At 41.4% G+C, this 16,758-nt stretch overlaps 1 protein-coding gene across 5 annotated transcripts in view; it reads right to left on the bottom strand.

Moving 5' to 3' along the window:
- Positions 1-1,561: 1,561 nt before the first annotated feature.
- Positions 1,562-16,758, bottom strand: part of LYPD6B (LY6/PLAUR domain containing 6B) — a 228,572-nt gene continuing 213,375 nt past the window's right edge. For all 5 annotated transcript variants that reach the window (XM_065931514.1, XM_065931511.1, XM_065931513.1 and 2 more), the window contains 3 exons: positions 15,501-15,599; positions 11,418-11,548; positions 1,562-6,161 (listed from right to left, as the gene is read on the bottom strand). In XM_065931514.1, coding sequence (XP_065787586.1) covers positions 5,997-6,161; positions 11,418-11,548; positions 15,501-15,599 — 395 coding nt within the window. In that variant the 3' untranslated portion in view covers positions 1,562-5,996. The remainder of the gene's footprint in view (positions 6,162-11,417; positions 11,549-15,500; positions 15,600-16,758) is intronic.

The raw sequence follows: 16,758 nt of genomic DNA, 5'->3' as shown, positions 1-16,758 counted from the left end.
CAGGAGAAATATCAATAACCTCAGATATGCAGGTGACACTACCTTTATGGCAGAAAGTGCAGAAGAACTCAAGAGCCTCTTGATGAAAGTGAAAGAGGGGAGTGAAAAAGTTGGCTTAAAACTCAACATTCAGAAAACTAAGATCATGGCATCTGGTCCCTCACTTCATGGCAAAATAGATGGGGAAATAATGGAAACAGTGAGAGACTTTATTTTGGGGGGCTCTAAAATCACAGGAGATGGTGACTGCAGCCATGAAATTAAAAAGATGCTTGCACCTTGGAAGAAAAGCTGTGACCAACCTAGATAGCATATTAAAAAGCAGAGACATAAAAAAAAAAAAAAAAAAAAAAAAAAGCAGAGACATGACTTTGGCATCAAAGGTTTGTCTAGTCAAAGATATGATTTTGTCAGTAGTCATGTATGGATGTGAGATTTGGACTATAAAGAAAGCTGAGTGCTGAAGAACTGATGCTTTTGAACTGTGGTGCTGGACTCTTGAAAGTCCCTTGGACTGCAAGGAGATCCAACCAGTTAGTCCCAAAGGAAATCATTGGAAGGATTGATGTTGAAGCTGAAACTCCAACACTTTGGCTACATAATTCGAAGAACCGACTCACTGGAAAAGACCCTGATGCTGGGAAAGATTGAAGGCGGGAGGAGAAGGGGATGACAGGCGATGAGATGGTTGGATGGCCTCACCAACACAATGAACATGAGTTTGAATAGGCTCCGGGACTTGGTGATGGACAGGTAAGCCTGGCATGCTGCAATCCATGGGGTCACAAAAATTTGGATACAATTGAGCAACTGAACTGAACTGAACCCAGGACCATCCACATAGGGCAGCTCTGCCAAACAGAGTGTCTTCCACCTTATCCTAGCCCTTTCCCTGGGACCAGTTTTCATAGACCAAAAAAGTGCAGAAATGGAAGTTTAGGAGTTATGTGGTAGATGCTCTTACTTGAGCCTCTATAGCCTTTACTGAAGCCTTGCATTATTGTTTCTAAAGATGATGCCGTAAGGACTCCCAGTACCAAAATCATGACCAGGTAGATGCTTGTTCAAACTGCAGATTCCCAGACTCCTTGAATAGTATTCCTTGGATAAAGCTATGAAAGCCATATTTTTCACAGCCCACACTCTGAGTAGCTCACATCCTGGATTACCCCTCTAGATAGTTCAGATTCTAGCCTCAGCATCTCATAGAAGAGGCAAGGCAATGAGGGAAGAAGACAGGGAAGGAAGTAGAACTATGAAGGCCAAAGGAGAAGTGGGAGGTGTGTGATACCAGGAAGATGCTGGACTGTTTCAGGGGCACAGCCGAGGAGCTACGCCTAAAGGCAGGCTCAAATTACATTAGGACAGCCATTTGTTCTCCAGTTGGTACAGGTGTCACCTTCATGCGTCCACTCACCTCTGTCCTCTGGCGTGCTTTGCCCGCCTCCTCCCCACCCACAACACACACACACATCCAGAATCACAGTGACACCCTCCACAAATCAGAGTCGGTGACAAACAACGAGGTGAAAAATAAAACGTACAAGATTCAAAGGTCAGAGCAGAATTTTATAAGATGGCAATTGACACACCACAAGAATTGTGCATAAGGGTAATTTCTCAGTTGTGAAACATTTCCCAATTCCACACCACACCTCACTTTCCAAGTCCATGCTGGTTCATGCTGCTCATTTCATGCTTTGCACAGCTTTTAAGTCCTCTCCCAGTGAGAAAAAGAAACCAACCCACCTCTTTCTCTTGTCTTATGAGGTGTGTTTTACACAGCGCATGACACAGCAGAATGCAGACTATACAGAAGACAATGCCTGTAATTTCTGGCTGGTAACCTCATTCAGGTTTGGATTTAGAGATTTTGGACACAGGGAAAATATGTGTTCTGTACCACTTTTTTTTTAATTTTCAGAAAGTGAATGATGGACAGGAATTCAAGATTTATTCTAGAATGTAGTTGTATTCAAAATGGAACTTTGACAGGTCATCCCCTCACACTTTTCTCGTATTCATAGCTAATCCCCTTGTGTTTTTTATAAGAACAAATCTACATATTTTCCTTTCCTGCCTCCACTACCCCAGTTCTCACGGGACATTTTGACAAGGTACTTTTCATCTTCTTGCTCATTAGGGGGCAAATGAAATTAATTTGAGGTCTGGATCACTTGGCCATTCTAGGTCACTATGTAATGGACTAAAAATATCCATGCAAATGGATTCTGATTAGATTCTTGGATTCTAGTTTTAAAACAATTGCATTGGAGACACCACATAGAGTCCATTCATAATGCATAGGGATTTCAAGGTCAAGTGTTAAAGGTTTTGGGCTTCTGTTCACTAACATCACCCCCATCTCTTATTCTCTAGTTTAGTGGCTCCATGTCAGGATCACGTTAGGAGTTTACTAAAAATACAGATTTTCTGATTCAACTCTAACAGAAAGAATCTGATTTTCTGGATTTGGGGCCTGTGAGTCCAGTTTTCTTCTTTAAATATAAACTCCCTGAGTAATTTTCATGCCCCCACCAAGGACTCATTTACAAAGACATTTAGGAAGCACTTCTCTGGTCCAGTGGTTCTTGAACTAGTGTGTGCATCAGAAGCACCTAGAAACCTTATTAAAACCCAGAATTGACCCCTTAGGGTTTCTGATTCAGCAGGTCTAGAATGGAGGCTGAGTATTTGAGTTTCTAACAAATTCCCAGGTGATGCCTACGCTGCTGGTCCAGAGACCACACTGAGAGAGACCACAACTCCAACTCAGGTTACTTGTGAGCATCTTTATTATTCATCAGCACTTATTATGTGACCAAGGACTGGGCTTCTGAAGAAGGAGTAAACCTCTCAGATCAAGGGTAACACACCTAGCATCACAGTCAACTGGGAGCTGCTTCTTTAGCATCTAATTGTTGGGATTAGGCATGGACTCCATCCCATCTCTTGAGTCAACATCTCCAAGAGGCCCTTAGAATTTGTCTTATTTTGAAGTTGGCCAGAAAATTCTGATTACAAGGACTTGAAAACATTGCCTCAGATGAGCCAGACTTATGAGTTCATGAACAACTTACACTAAAAAATTATCTGAAATTCCAATTAAATGGGACATCCCATGCTTTTATTTGTAAATCTGGCACCCCTACTCACTTGGCTGTCTTTGCACTTTGTTCCCACTGTGTGTTCTCTGTTTGGCTCAGGATAACTCTATTTTCAATGCTTAGAGGAGTGGTGGTTAGGAGGGCAAGCTATGAAAACATATGTGAGGTGAAGAAGAGAAAATTAAGATGTTTCCTTGGGAAAGAAAATTAAAAAACACACAGGAAAATTCATTAATCTAGACAGAAGAAAGAAAAAGAAGTACTGTCTGCTAAGGGTTTTTTTTACCAGACAATTCATCAACTTCACAGACAAAAGAAACCCCAGGGAATAAAAAGACATCCACCAAAGATGCTCTTAAAACGTTCCAACTGAAGTCATATATAATTAATTTCAAACAAGCAGAGCTATGAAAATTCAAATACCTCAAGGTGCTGAGTGAAAGGCAAGATAAATCTACATCAGACTTCAAAACTGCTGCTTCCAGGTGAGTCTCTGGTTCGGCCAGAGACAGGGAGGTAATGACATCTGCCTCCTCCCTGTTTTATTGGAAGGTAGAGAGCTTTAAGATGAGACGCTCCCAGTGCATCAGGGTCGAGAAGAAACATATACAGCTCAGCACCTGACAATGGCACATAACCACTAAGAGGTTGAATCAGAGGAATAGAACAGACAAAATGAAGAAGGAAAATTCATGGATGCATGTAAGGAAAGTGATCTGGTAAACCACTGCAGATGCCAGGTCGCCACCATGAGCACCGCAGCCCGAGCAAAGTAAGCAGCTTTTTCCTTGATGTACTTCTGCCGTTTCAGAGGTTAGGGGTCAGCACAGTTTCTGTAAAGGGCAAACTAGCAGGCCTTCTAGACTTCACAGACCATGTGCTCTCAGCTGCCGCTACTCATCCTTGGTGTTGTAGCAAGAAGGAAGCCTGTAGACAACAGATAAGTGAATAGGTATGGCTGTGTTCCTAAAAAATTGTTCACAAAAATAGGGGGTTGCTACAGACTGAATACTTGTGGCTCCCCCAAATTCACATGGTGGTGGTAGTCGTGTTTGACTCTGCAATCCCATGGACTGTAGCCCGCCAGGCTCCTCTGTCCATGAAATTCTCCAGGCAAGAATACGGCAGTGGGTTCCCATTCCCTTCTCCAGGGCACCTTCCTGACCTAGGGATTGAAGCCAGGTCTCCTGCGTTGCAGACAGATTCTTTACTGTCTGAGCCATCAGAGAAGCCCAAATTCACGTGTTGAAGCCTAAAGCCCCAATGTGATGGTATTTGGGTGTAGGGCCTCTGGGGGATGCTAGGTCATGCAGGTGGAGTCCTCATAAATGTGATTAGTATCCTTATGCTCACTCTTCGCCCTCTGCCCTGAGCATATATGAAAAGACCAGTCTGCAAATCTAGAAGAGGGCTCTCACTAGACAGTAGGTCTGCTGGCACCTTGATCTTGATCTCCCAGCCTCCAGAACTGTGAGGATTACATGTTTGAGTTGAAAACACCAGGGCAACAGAATCTTTGTTAGAACAGTTGGGCAGACTAAGAGTGGCGGGATGTATTTGATCCATGGCCAACCCCCATCATGGATGAGCCAGTGTGGCAAAGACGCCATCATTAGGATTCTATGGAGCACTCAGCATTCTAATGGTAACTGTTCTACTGAAAAACAAAACAGCAAACACTCCACTAACTTCTCACTATACATGTAAAGGCAGAGTGTGTAAAGGTCACTCCAAAGTGTAAAGGCGAGAAATTAGGATTCTAGAAACAGAAGTTGCTCCTTTGAAAGTCTAGGACTGTGTTATAAGAATGAAAGAGAAGACAAAGGGGCCAGACATTTTAGCATGGATTTAGAAAGTTTCTCTTGATGGCCCTCCCATTGAATCAGGTTGATTGGGAGAGGGACACTGTCTCCAGTTTCTCTGTCTTTAAGTTGCTTTTTTCTTTTTTTAATTTTTAGCCATGCTGCTCAGCGTGTAGGATTTTAGTCCCCTAACCAGAGGTGGAGCCCAGAGTCTTGACCACTGGACCACCAAGGAAGTCCGTAAACTGCTACTTCTGAGGATCTATCACGTGGTAAGGTATCATCCTCCTTGCTCAGGGAGGTTTCCTCACCTTCTCAGTTCACTAATTTTGCATTTGGCATCCTTAGAAGGGTTCTTTCCTCAAAAGAAAAAATTAAGTCACCTTGGCATAGACTTGTATACTTTAAGCCAGAATATAGCACCTGTGGTGCACGATCAACTTCAGTTGGCCTCCTTTATGACACTCCTTAATATGTTTCATCTGAGGTCTCCACGTCAGCCAAGAAACAGATAAGCATGCATTCTACACTTATAATTTAACAGCTTTATTTCCCCCCACAATTAGCAAATAGGTTTCATATTAGTTCAACTGGAAGTTTTCTTCCTATAGTGGACTTTCTCGTTACTACACCGTCAGTGGGGAAACTGCTTTCTCTTCGGGGAAGGATTAGATTTCACAGAAATACTCTGAGCCAATCACAGAATCGAGAGGGTCTGTTCCAGCAGCCCCTGAAGGAGTCAATCAGGTCAAGGAGTCCTTTCCCCTAAAGGTCTGGTCTGGCGGGGACAACACAGGCTACTGAGCCTGCCTGTGGTAGATGCCGGCAGGACCCTCCTTGCAGAAGAGACAAAATGCAGCCCTTCTGATCAAGAAACCTAACAGCTACGTAACCACTCAGTCCCTGCCAAGTGCCCTTCCTTATGGCCTCCTGCAGGAGCGTCTGAGCTAAGCAAACAACCAGCTTCTGCTGTGAGGTCCAAGGCGCATCCTTCAATCTTGAAGAGATTGGTCTTCCAAGTTCGCCATTTTACAGTGGTTAGCTTGTGTTCAGAGGACTGGTCTCTGCCTCTCCCGGGAAGGTGGCCTTATATCAACGGCAGCACGAGGGCCCAGGCCAGCACTGGTAGGTAGAGCGCAGGGGCACCGCTGCCAGACGTCCTCTGAGCGTGCATCACAGCGAAGACCGCGTTCGTGTGGTTGGTGGGTAGCTCAACATTGCAGATCATCCCCTCACAGCAAGACCTACACTCCTGTTACAAAAGGAAGAGGAGAGGGAAGAGCCAGTGAATAATGGGAAGAAGAGGGGAGGGTCAGAGAAAAACATTCTCTAGCTCTGAGGACAGAATATTTGTTTATCTGAGCATATAAATTTTCATGTAAGTGCAAAATTTTTCAAGAGTAATGACTTACAGGAGAAAAAGGCTATCTTATTTTTTAAATGTTTACTGTTTGAGACTAAAAATTATAAATTTGAAAATATACCTTTTAGCCTAACAAATTAACAAAGATTTCCAAAATGTATGCAAGCTTGGGTCCATGACATAGTTCTCAAACACTGTTACTGAGAATATAATTGCTTCAGTCTTTCTGGGGAGTAATTTGGTAATCTTTATCAAGAACTTTATATAAATCAATCTAGTAATGTGCACCACAAAGATTATGTGGGTTTTTATTTAGACTAGAGAAATATTAAAAGCTGCCTAGTATTCTTAATAGAGAAGTAGATGGATTATAGCTACAAACATTTTAATATTATGCAGCCACTAAGAATATGTCTGAATACTTAAACAGGTAAGTTTTCTTTAAAAATTTTTATTTTATATTGGAGTATAGCTGAATAACAATGTTGTGTTAGTTTCAGGTAGCACAAAGTGATTCAATTATACATGTATCTTTTCTTTTTCACATTTTTTCCCCATATATAGTTTATTACAGAATATTGACCGGAGTTCCCTATTCTATACTGTAAATCCTTGTAGGCTAGCTACTAATAAAACATAGTAATGTGTATACGTCAACCCCAACCTTCCATTTGACCCTCCATCTTTTTACTTTGGTAACCATCAGTTTTCAAAGTCTGTTTTGTAAATAACTTCATTTGTATCATTTTTTTAAGGTTCTGCATATGTGATAACATATATTTGTTTTTCTCTGTGAGTTATTTCACTTAGTATGATGATCTCTAGGTCCAGCTATATTGCTTGCTGCAAATGGCATTATATCTTTTCTTTTTTTCTTTTTTAGTGTCAAAGTAATATGCCATTGTGTGTGTGTGTGTGTGTGTATATATATGCCACATCTTCTTTATATATTCCTCTGTTGATGGACATTTAGTTTGCTTCCATGTCCTGGCTATTGTAAACAGTGCTGCAATGAACACTGGGGTGCACATATCCTTTCAAACCATGGTTTCCTCTGGATATGTGCCCAGGAGTGGGACTGCTGAATCAAATGGAAGCTCCTCTATTTTTAGCTTTTTTAAGGAACCTCCATACTGTTCTCCATGTGACTGGACCAATTTACATTCCCACAGTGTAGGAGGGTTTCCTTTTCTCCACACATTCTCCAGCATTCATTGTTTGTAGACTTTTTGATGGTGGCCATTCTGACTGGTATGAGGTGATATCTTATAGTTTTGACTTGTATTTCTCTGATAATTAGTAACATTGAGCACCTCTTCATGTTCCTCTTGGCCATCTGTATGTCTTCTTCAGAGAAATGTCTATTTAGGTCTTCTGTCCAGTTTTTGATTGTGTTTTCTTTTTTATATATATATAGTGAGCTGCTTTAGCTGTCTTTATATTTTGCAGAGTAATCCCTTGTTGGTTGCTTCATTTACAAATATTTTCTCCCATTCTGTGCGTTATCTTTTCATTTTGTTTATGATTTCCTTTATTGTACAAAAGCTTTTATTAGGTCCCATTTGGGTTTTTTTGTTTTTGTTTCCATTACTCTAAATATTGATCAAAAAAGATATTGCTGTGATTTGTGTTCAAGAGTGTTCTTCCTATGTTTTCCTCTACAAGTTTTATAGTATCCAATCTTACATTTAGGTCTTTAATCCATTTTGAGTTTATTTTTGTGTGTGGTGTTAAAGAATATTCTAATTTCATTATTTTACATGTGAGTGACCAGTTGTCCCAGCACCACTTTTTGAAGAAACTGTCTTTTCTCTATTGTATATTCTCACTTCCTTTGTTGTAGATTAATTGACCATGAGTACATGGGTTGATTTCCGGGCTATCTTGTTATTTCTAGGTTTTTCATGGGCCTATATTTCTGTCTTTGTGCCAGTATCATACTTTTTTGATTACTGTAGTTTTGTAGCAGTGTAGTCTGAAGTTGGGGAGCCTGATTGCTTCAGCTTTTCTTTCTCAGAATTGCTTTGGCTATTCAGGGCCTTTTGTGTCTTCATACAAAATAAATTTTTTATTCTAGTTTTGTGAAAAATGCCATTGGTAATTTGATAGGGATTGCACTGAGGTTGTATATTACCTTGGGTAGTAGAGTCACTTTGACAACACTGATCCTTCTAAGTCAAGAAAATGGTATATTTTTCCATCTGTTTGTGTCCTCTTCGATTTCTTTCATCAATATCTTATAGTTTTAGAGTACAAGTCCTTTGCCTCCTGGGTAGGTTCATTTCTAGGTATTTTTAGTCTTTTTGATCTGATGGTAAATGGGATTGTGTTTTTAATTTCTCTCGGATTTGGTGACCTTCCAGAGGGCTCACGCCAGTGAGAACTCTCCAGAACTACCACTGCCAGTGTCTGCGTCCCTGCAGTCAGCCACACCCACCCTGCCTAGGCTGGAGGCCCTCCAACACCAGTAGGTAGGTCTGGCTCAGGCCCCTAAGCGGCCCCTGCTTTTTCCCCTGTGTTCCAGTGCACACAAGACCTGCTGCGTGCCCTCTAGGAGCAGAGGTTCTGCTTCCCCCAGTCCAGTGGAATTCCTACGACAAACGCCCCTGCAGCTGCTTAGTCACTCAGTCATGACCAACTCTGTGCTGCCCTATAGGCTGTAGCCAGCTGGGTTCCTCTATCCATGGACTTCTCCAGACAAGAGTCCTGGAGTGGGTTGCCATGCCCTCCTCTAGTGTATCTTCCCAACCCAGGGATCGAACCTGGGTCTCCCGCTTTGCAGGCAGATTCTTTACCAACGAGCCATTAGGGAAGCCCTGGCCTTCAAAGGGGCCAGTGATTCTCTGGGGGCCCTTCCTCCATTGCCAAACTCCGCTCGCCAGGCAGGGGAGTCTGATGTGGGGCTCAACTTTCACTCCTGTGGGAGAACTTCTCTCATAGTTTTTCAGTTTGTGGATTGCCCATGTGGCCAGTATGGGATTTGATTTTATCATGATTGTACCTCTTCTACCATCTTGTTGTGTCTCTGAGTTTGGATGTAGGATATCTTTTTTTGGTAGGTTCCAGCATATTTTGTCTATGCTTGTTCAGCTTTTAGCTCTTGGTATTTTCATAAGAAAAGGTGAGCTCACATCCTCTACTCCACCATCTTGTCTCCTACTAGGTAAACTTTCATACTGTAATTTTTCTAAGTGGGAACTTTTCAAGAATTTAGGACGGGCTTGGCTGGGCAGTTCTGGCTTGGGGTCTCTTAAGTGACTTCAGTGAGACAGTAACTGAAATGCAAATATCAGGAGGTTAGAAACCGCTCTGAGGACAGAACTGAGTTGGTTTTTGATCTATGAGTCATCCAGGCCCTTGGGCACCCTTCCCCACTACTGACCTCAAAGTAAAAACCATCTTGAGAGTCTTTTCACTTTAACTGTGATTTATCTGCATCAACCCAAGCATAAGCAAGAGAAAGGCAAATGGAGTAAGACTGTTTAATGGAGTCAACAAATCTTCTGAAGGTTTGTAAGGGGAAACACTGAAACAAAAATGAAAGCTAGGAGCCTTGTGGATTAGTCATTGATTTTCTTTCTCAGTACTACTTGTTAGGGGATAATTATGACTCTATTGTCTATACTAATGCCTCATCCCTATCTTTACAGTGACACTGGCTTGCTAATCTGGCTGCTGACTGGTGAAAAACACCAGCTCCCTCCCAGCACAAGGTTGTCTCAAGAGAAGCATGCTCTTGTCATAATACCTGGTACAACACCTCCAGCTGATAAACCCAGACAGTCACAGAGGCTTTCAGGATAAAGTATCTACATCAAATGGCTTCCAGAAGGGCCAGGTAAGATAAATTATCTCAGTTGTTCTCAACCCTGGTCGCACATCAGAATCACCCTGGGGAAGCTTACCAAAGAAATACTGATGCCCAGAACCTCACGCTGAAGTTCTGTTTCAGTTGGTCTGAGTCTGCCCACCCCTACCGCTGCTGCTAAGTCGTTTCCGACTCTGTGCGACCCCACGGACTGCAGCCCACCAGGCTCCTCTGTCCATGGGATTTTCCAGGCAAGAGTACTGGAGTGGGTTGCCATTGCCTTCTCCGCCTACCCCCGCTACTAGAGCCTATAAAAAGCTCCCCAGGAGATTCCCCTGTGTAGCCAGAGCTAAAAGCCACTAGTGGTCAGCACACAAACTTATCTACAAAACAGAAACAGAGTCACAGGCATAGAAAACAGACTAGTGGGTGCCAAGGGGGAAGGAGAAGGAAGGATTGGGAATTTGGGATAGATGCAAACTATTATATATATGATGGATAAATAAGAAGGTCCCACTGTGTAGCACAGGGAACTCTATTCAGTATCCAGTGATAAACCATAATAGAAAAGAATATGACAAAGTATAACTGAATCACTTTGGTCTACAGCAGAAATTAATACAACGTTGTAAATCAACTATACTATATTTTTTTTAAAAAGCCACTGGTGTCAGAACCATTTTATGTATGTATAGGCTATATTGAATTCTAAGATCTCATGAGATTAATATACTGTTAAGTAATTTTTTTCTCAAACATTTCAGGATTCCAGGCATATAAAAGAGTCAAATGCTCATTTAAAATGGTAGAATGAGAAAACTGAAGCTACCAATTGATCTAAAATGTTACCTGTAGTTAATCATAATAAGCTGGGATTAATCTTTCAGACTCTCACTTCATCTAAGCAGAGGCAGTGAGACAAGGTTTTCTTTGTAAAAGGTGTCACCATTTTCCTCTTTGCACCTTCTCTGTGGAGCATTCTTGGTGATTTCTGGCCGTAAACAAAATACATAAGTTGGGCTCTGTAGCACTGGTCATCCTTTCATGCAGGGATGGTTTACTCTTGGAATTCCAGTGCTGACTTCAGGCTACTCACCCAAAGTCCGAGGTCAAGACCCTAGGATCTCTGGAGTCTGAGAACTGTCATTCATTTTTAGTAATGATACTATTTGATGGACAGAAAGTCTTCACCTTCTTTCATCTCCATTGTATCAGTGTAAGGAAGTCTCTCAAAGTATATGCCTTTGACATATTATTTACCCATCCTGGCTCTATATACAACCAACCATCACCATCAAGAAACCTTAGGACAATAACTTTACACACACACTCCTTACCGTGTGTTCAGAATCTCGGCTGTGGTGGCAGCCAACAAAATGACATTCACTTCTGGAGGCACACTTTTTGGTGATGGATGTACTTCTTCCATGACTGGTAAAGTGATGTACTGTTAAACAGTACTGTGTATCTAGGCAAGGGGAAAAAAAAAAAACTTTGACCAATCACTTCAGAAATGACTAAAATTCGGGACGATCCTTAAGTTTCTAGGCAAGAAATTTAATGGCAGTGAGCTCAAGTTTCTGGGTGGTTTTTCTGAATAGGTACTAGCTTCCGAAGTATGTGTATTTTTAAAATGAATATAAATGGGCAGTTATCCTCTTGTGCAAGGTAAAGCTGAGTAAAAACTGAACAAGTCTTTCATCAAAACTCCAGGTCTGCTCATTTCATAAGAAAGTGTCAGTATCTTTCTCTCTCCCTCTGAAGCACATGTTCTGTAACTCTAAAATAAAATGAAAACTATAAAGGTAAAAATGAAGTGGGCCACAGCCCTTCCTGTTGCATTGTTTCTTTATATACTAAGAGGCCATGTGGCAAACGGGAGTGAAAGCAGGTGCTTCAACAAGTTCTTCAGGCTCTAATCCTCCCAACGTGTTTGATTTTTCCCCAAAGTATTTCTGTATTTTCTCCTCCTCTTTAGCTCTCTTACCTTCTCTGTCCTCCTCTGCTTGGCTAGTTCATTTTCACACAAAGTTACCTTTAACCATTCACATTTTATTACTTAAAAGAGTTCTCTCAAGAAAGCAATTTCACTCACTATTCTGGGACATTCTACTTTAGTTCTGTGCCTCTTATTCTAGATAGCTCAGGCCGATGAAATGCTTCTTAGCTTACTGAGAAGGGACTAAAGCAGCAGTTGCCAAAAAGTAGGGGCAGGGAGGTGGAAAACTCAACTAAAGTTGAGAAGACAGGACTTAGAGAGCTGCCTCTGTCACAAGACCAAGCCACGCGACAGCCTTTGAGCTCATTTTCTTTTTAGCAAAAGGGTGAGTGCACTGGCTTTGGGTAGACTTGTAAGCTTTCATGTTAGCAACAGCAAATGCACATTAAGTGTGTCCCACCAGTCAGGTACTCCTCTAACATGCATTCACTCACTCAGTCCTCACAATAGGCCTTAAGACAAGTCATAGGAACATCCTCATTTCATGGATAAAACACTGAGGCTCACATGGGTAGAAAGTGATGGAAGGTGAGATTCTCGTGGAGGTGGTTTTCCAGGGTTTGTGCTCTCCACCAGCACACGACTGTGCCTCTCTGTATCCTCAGCATTGAGCTGAGCATCAGCAGAGCACCTCTACAAGAGTAGCGGACTGGGACTCAGGAGGAGAGAAAACCACTCCATGTGCTGAAAGGCATTCCAATTTGTACTCCAGACAAAGAATCGAAAACCGGTAGGTGCATGTGTTCATAGAGTCTGTCACACAGGCTAAAGCAGCCCTACAAAGTCAGAGTAAAAACCGGGGTAAACAAAACAAGAAGTGTCATTCTTGTCATATTTTGTTACCTAAAGACTGTCTTTTAACACCACTGGCTGATGACAGAAGCACTTTTCACTATAAAGTGAAAAGGAAACCCGAGATGACAAAGAACAACCGCCACAGGCCTGTTTGTCCCAAGAAATGGTTGACTCTCACTCCCCTTGATAATGACAAGCGAAAGGTAAGCAGTTACAGCCTCAGAACTCCAGATGATTATTGTTTTGGGGGCTTGGCTGGTGTATAGTCACACACGCTGGAATGCAGGGTTATCTCGTGTCCATCTCTCTATGAGTCAGGTTTTCAGGGTGGATGGGGAAGACCCCAATCTCCCCTCCCTGACATTTTCTTGGAGGCAAAAAACTGCAGCATCCTTCTTTTGCTCCCATGTTTCAACAGAGATGAAGTTCTAAAACCCAGAAATGCCAGAAATGCCCATTCAAGTTCCCTTAAAAGTGGCTTTGATTAATGAAGTACAAATTGGAACATGTACAGAATTAGTAGAAACAGCATTTTATCGCTGTTCAATCACTCAGTCATGTCCGACTCTTTGTGACCCCATGGACAGCAGCATACAAGGCTTCTGGGTCCTTCCTCATCTCCCAGAGTTGGCTCAGATTCATGTCCATTGAGTCAGTGATGCTGTCTAACCATCTCATCCTTGGTTGCTCCCTTCTCCTCTTGAACAGCATTTGGTAAAATTCAAATGAATGGGTGATAGTCATAAAGAGGCTGGACATCAATGCCCCAATCTACTGCTGTTCCAAACCCTCCCCCCATCCCCCAGTTCTTGGGGAAATTTAAAGCAAATAGTTAAAAAATTTTACCAGCCCTCTCATGCAAGCTAATAAAGAGAGGCATCTGCCTACCTCACAAACATTGAAATAAATGTCTGTGAAAATGTAGAAACAAATCCCCAAAAGAATACATGCACTCAAAAGCACAATTCAGTCATGCACTCTTGAGAGCTGTAAGAGAACATTAAGAAAAAAAAATCTTCATAATTATTCTTGAAAAGAAGTAGTGAACAATACTGTCCGTGTAAATGTCATAGTCATCTGTCTAATTTAGAGCATAAGATTTTCAGGCCTATAGAGGTCTCCAGTGTTACGATCAACTGGTTCCACCCATTGGCATCGTCAAGGGCTTCCCAGGTAGCTCAGTGGTAAAGAACCCACCCAACAATGCAGGAGATGAACGAGTTCAGTCCTGGGGTGGGGAAGATCCCCTGGAGGCCGGCACAGCAACCCACTCCAGTATTCTTGCCTGGAGAATCCCATGGCCAGAGGAGCCTGGTGGGCTGCAGTCCCATGGAGTCACAAAGAGTCGGACATGATTGAGCACAAGCACACTCACAACCCACTGGCATTATCTGGAAGAGGTAGGGCTATTCCACTGCCGTAATGTGATACAGAAATTTCCAAAAGATTCATAGAAATAGAGGATAAAAGCTGGTAATTGCTAAGCCTGGAAGAGTTTGTTGGCCTTTCACATCTGAAAACCTAGAAAAAAACAGTGCATCCTAAAATACATACAGAACTATAAGGAAATCAGGCTAAGTAGAGGTTTTCAATTCTATCAGCACATCCTGTCTGCTTTGCATCCAAGTTTGTTTGTATTAAGTCATTCAACTTCTCACCCCCTATATTCTTACCATATTAATCTAAGACCATCTGTTGCTGCCCAAAAAGATAATGAAAGAGCCCACTTGGTGGCCCCTTCTTCTCTTCTCCCAACCATTCATTCTGCACACAGAAGCCAGAGCAATATTTCACAATATACCTAGCATCTTGTACTCTATAGCTTCAACACCCAACACATTTCCAATGAAATCTAAACTTCTTACCAAAACAAAGAAGATTGTGCATGTCCCAGTCCTTATCTCCATCAAATCCTTTCTCCCCCTTCCACTAAGCCTCACCAGCCAGCCTTCCTGTTCACTGAAGCACCCAAATGCACTTGCTGTTCCTCTTACTGGCATGTTTTTCCTATAGATCTCCACAGAGGTGATTTGTTCTGGTCATTTGAGTCTTAGTGCAAATGTATATTTCTCAGAGATTTCCTGACTACATAGTCAAAGGCATCCATTCATTCTGTCAATATTTACCAAATGCCTAATATGGTCCAGGTACTGGATTACACACTGGGATCTATGAGACAACTAAACAAACTAAAAAGATGCTCAAACGTTTGTCAAGTAAACAAATGAGTCACTTAAGCATCAGTGTATCTCAAGAGGACAGAAACGTTCTTTTGCTTTAGCCAGTAAGTAGGACTTTTCTAGAGGTATCATCAAACATTTCTGACATTCTTAGAATGCCCTAGTCAACATTGTGGCCTATTTGTTCTCGCTGGTAAATATTAATTAAGAAATTCTTACTCAAAGCACACACAACTACAAACTGAGGCTATGCCATCAGTTTCCATGTACTCTCAGATTAGTCTGATGTCTGGATAGTCTTGTCAAACGTTCTCTGATTTCTGTAGAACATCACCGGCCTGCTGATTTACTAATCTCATCACATAAGATGCCTTTGCTCAGAGCCAGTTGAGAGAGATCTAAATGAGGTCTGGTCACAAAAAGAGTTCCAAACTCAGCACACTTACTTTGTGGGCACCATTTATCTTCTGCCCATCGATTGCAGTTATAATTATCCCCTGCATTTTCACAGGTAAAACACTTGAAGCTGTTTGGAAATGGTGTAGCTTTTAAAAAAAATGCAAAGGAAAACAATATAGTTAAATATTTCAAACATCAGATATGGCATAAAATTAGCAACTTTTACTAGAGCAAATAAAATTTACAAGTCATTATCCTTACAATTTCTATCAAGCTGGGCTTAACTGTCAGACTTTCGGTCATTTTCTTTATCCCTTTTCTTTGAATATTTCATCTATGAATACACACTACAGAGTAGTACAGATGATTCCATGAGCCACTTTGAAAATCCATGGTATTGGTTCTATTACAATTTGGGAATAAGTGAAGGTTGAGTGGCTGGGCAAAGATGGTGGCAGTATTGGGACCAATACTTTGATATATTATTAGCCCTGAAAAGAACTGGAGTCATTAACCTGAGCTTGAATTCTGCCCTTTTGACTAAGAAGTAATTTATCATTATTACCTAAAAATCCCTCCTCATGACTTGCAGAGGTATAATAAAGGTTAAACAAGAGATTGTATGAAAAATCTCTCTTAAGATCCCTGGCATATCAAACCACATTGATTACCATCCCTATGTACTTGCTTTACAGCTAGGCTTAACTTCAAACAAGTAATTTCATTTGATATGTCAATTATCCTTACATTAGACATCAACCAGGAATGTAACATTTAATATAAGGATGATAGTAATTCTCAGGCCCTTGTGCTCAGGCAAGAGTGTTATAGAAACAAGAATTATGAGCTGCTGGCAGTCTGGAATGACAACAACTAGTATGTTCTTTTTGTCTTTATGCTTTCTTTTTTCTATCTTGTATCTTGTTATTTTGATGGGCAAGAAGTCAAAAGGATAAATTTGACATTTCTCTATACACCGGAGTGTAAAGCCCTGTGTGAAACATTTAATTCTCCTGTTTTTAAAGAATGAAATAAAGATCAAGGTAACCCAAACCATCCTAGTAACGTGACCCCAAGTTGGGATGATAATTAGAAAGCAGTGGGTATTTCACATACAGAGGAGGGTATTATTGATGCGTAAACCAAGAGCAAACTATCAAAAGCTAAAACTCAGAAGACACAAAATTAGTTACCACAAATACATTTCAGTTTTGCCTATGCATAAAAGTGAATTAAATAATGAAATCCATTTCACCTACTAATTCAGTACAGTTTTAAAAATACTCAAACTCATTGCTGGTAGGT

This window comes from Muntiacus reevesi, chromosome 3 (assembly GCF_963930625.1).
Source record: "Muntiacus reevesi chromosome 3, mMunRee1.1, whole genome shotgun sequence".
Taxonomy (NCBI): domain Eukaryota; kingdom Metazoa; phylum Chordata; class Mammalia; order Artiodactyla; family Cervidae; genus Muntiacus; species Muntiacus reevesi.
Note: the sequence above shows the minus strand (reverse complement) of the source record. Positions and strands in the feature narration are given on the sequence as shown.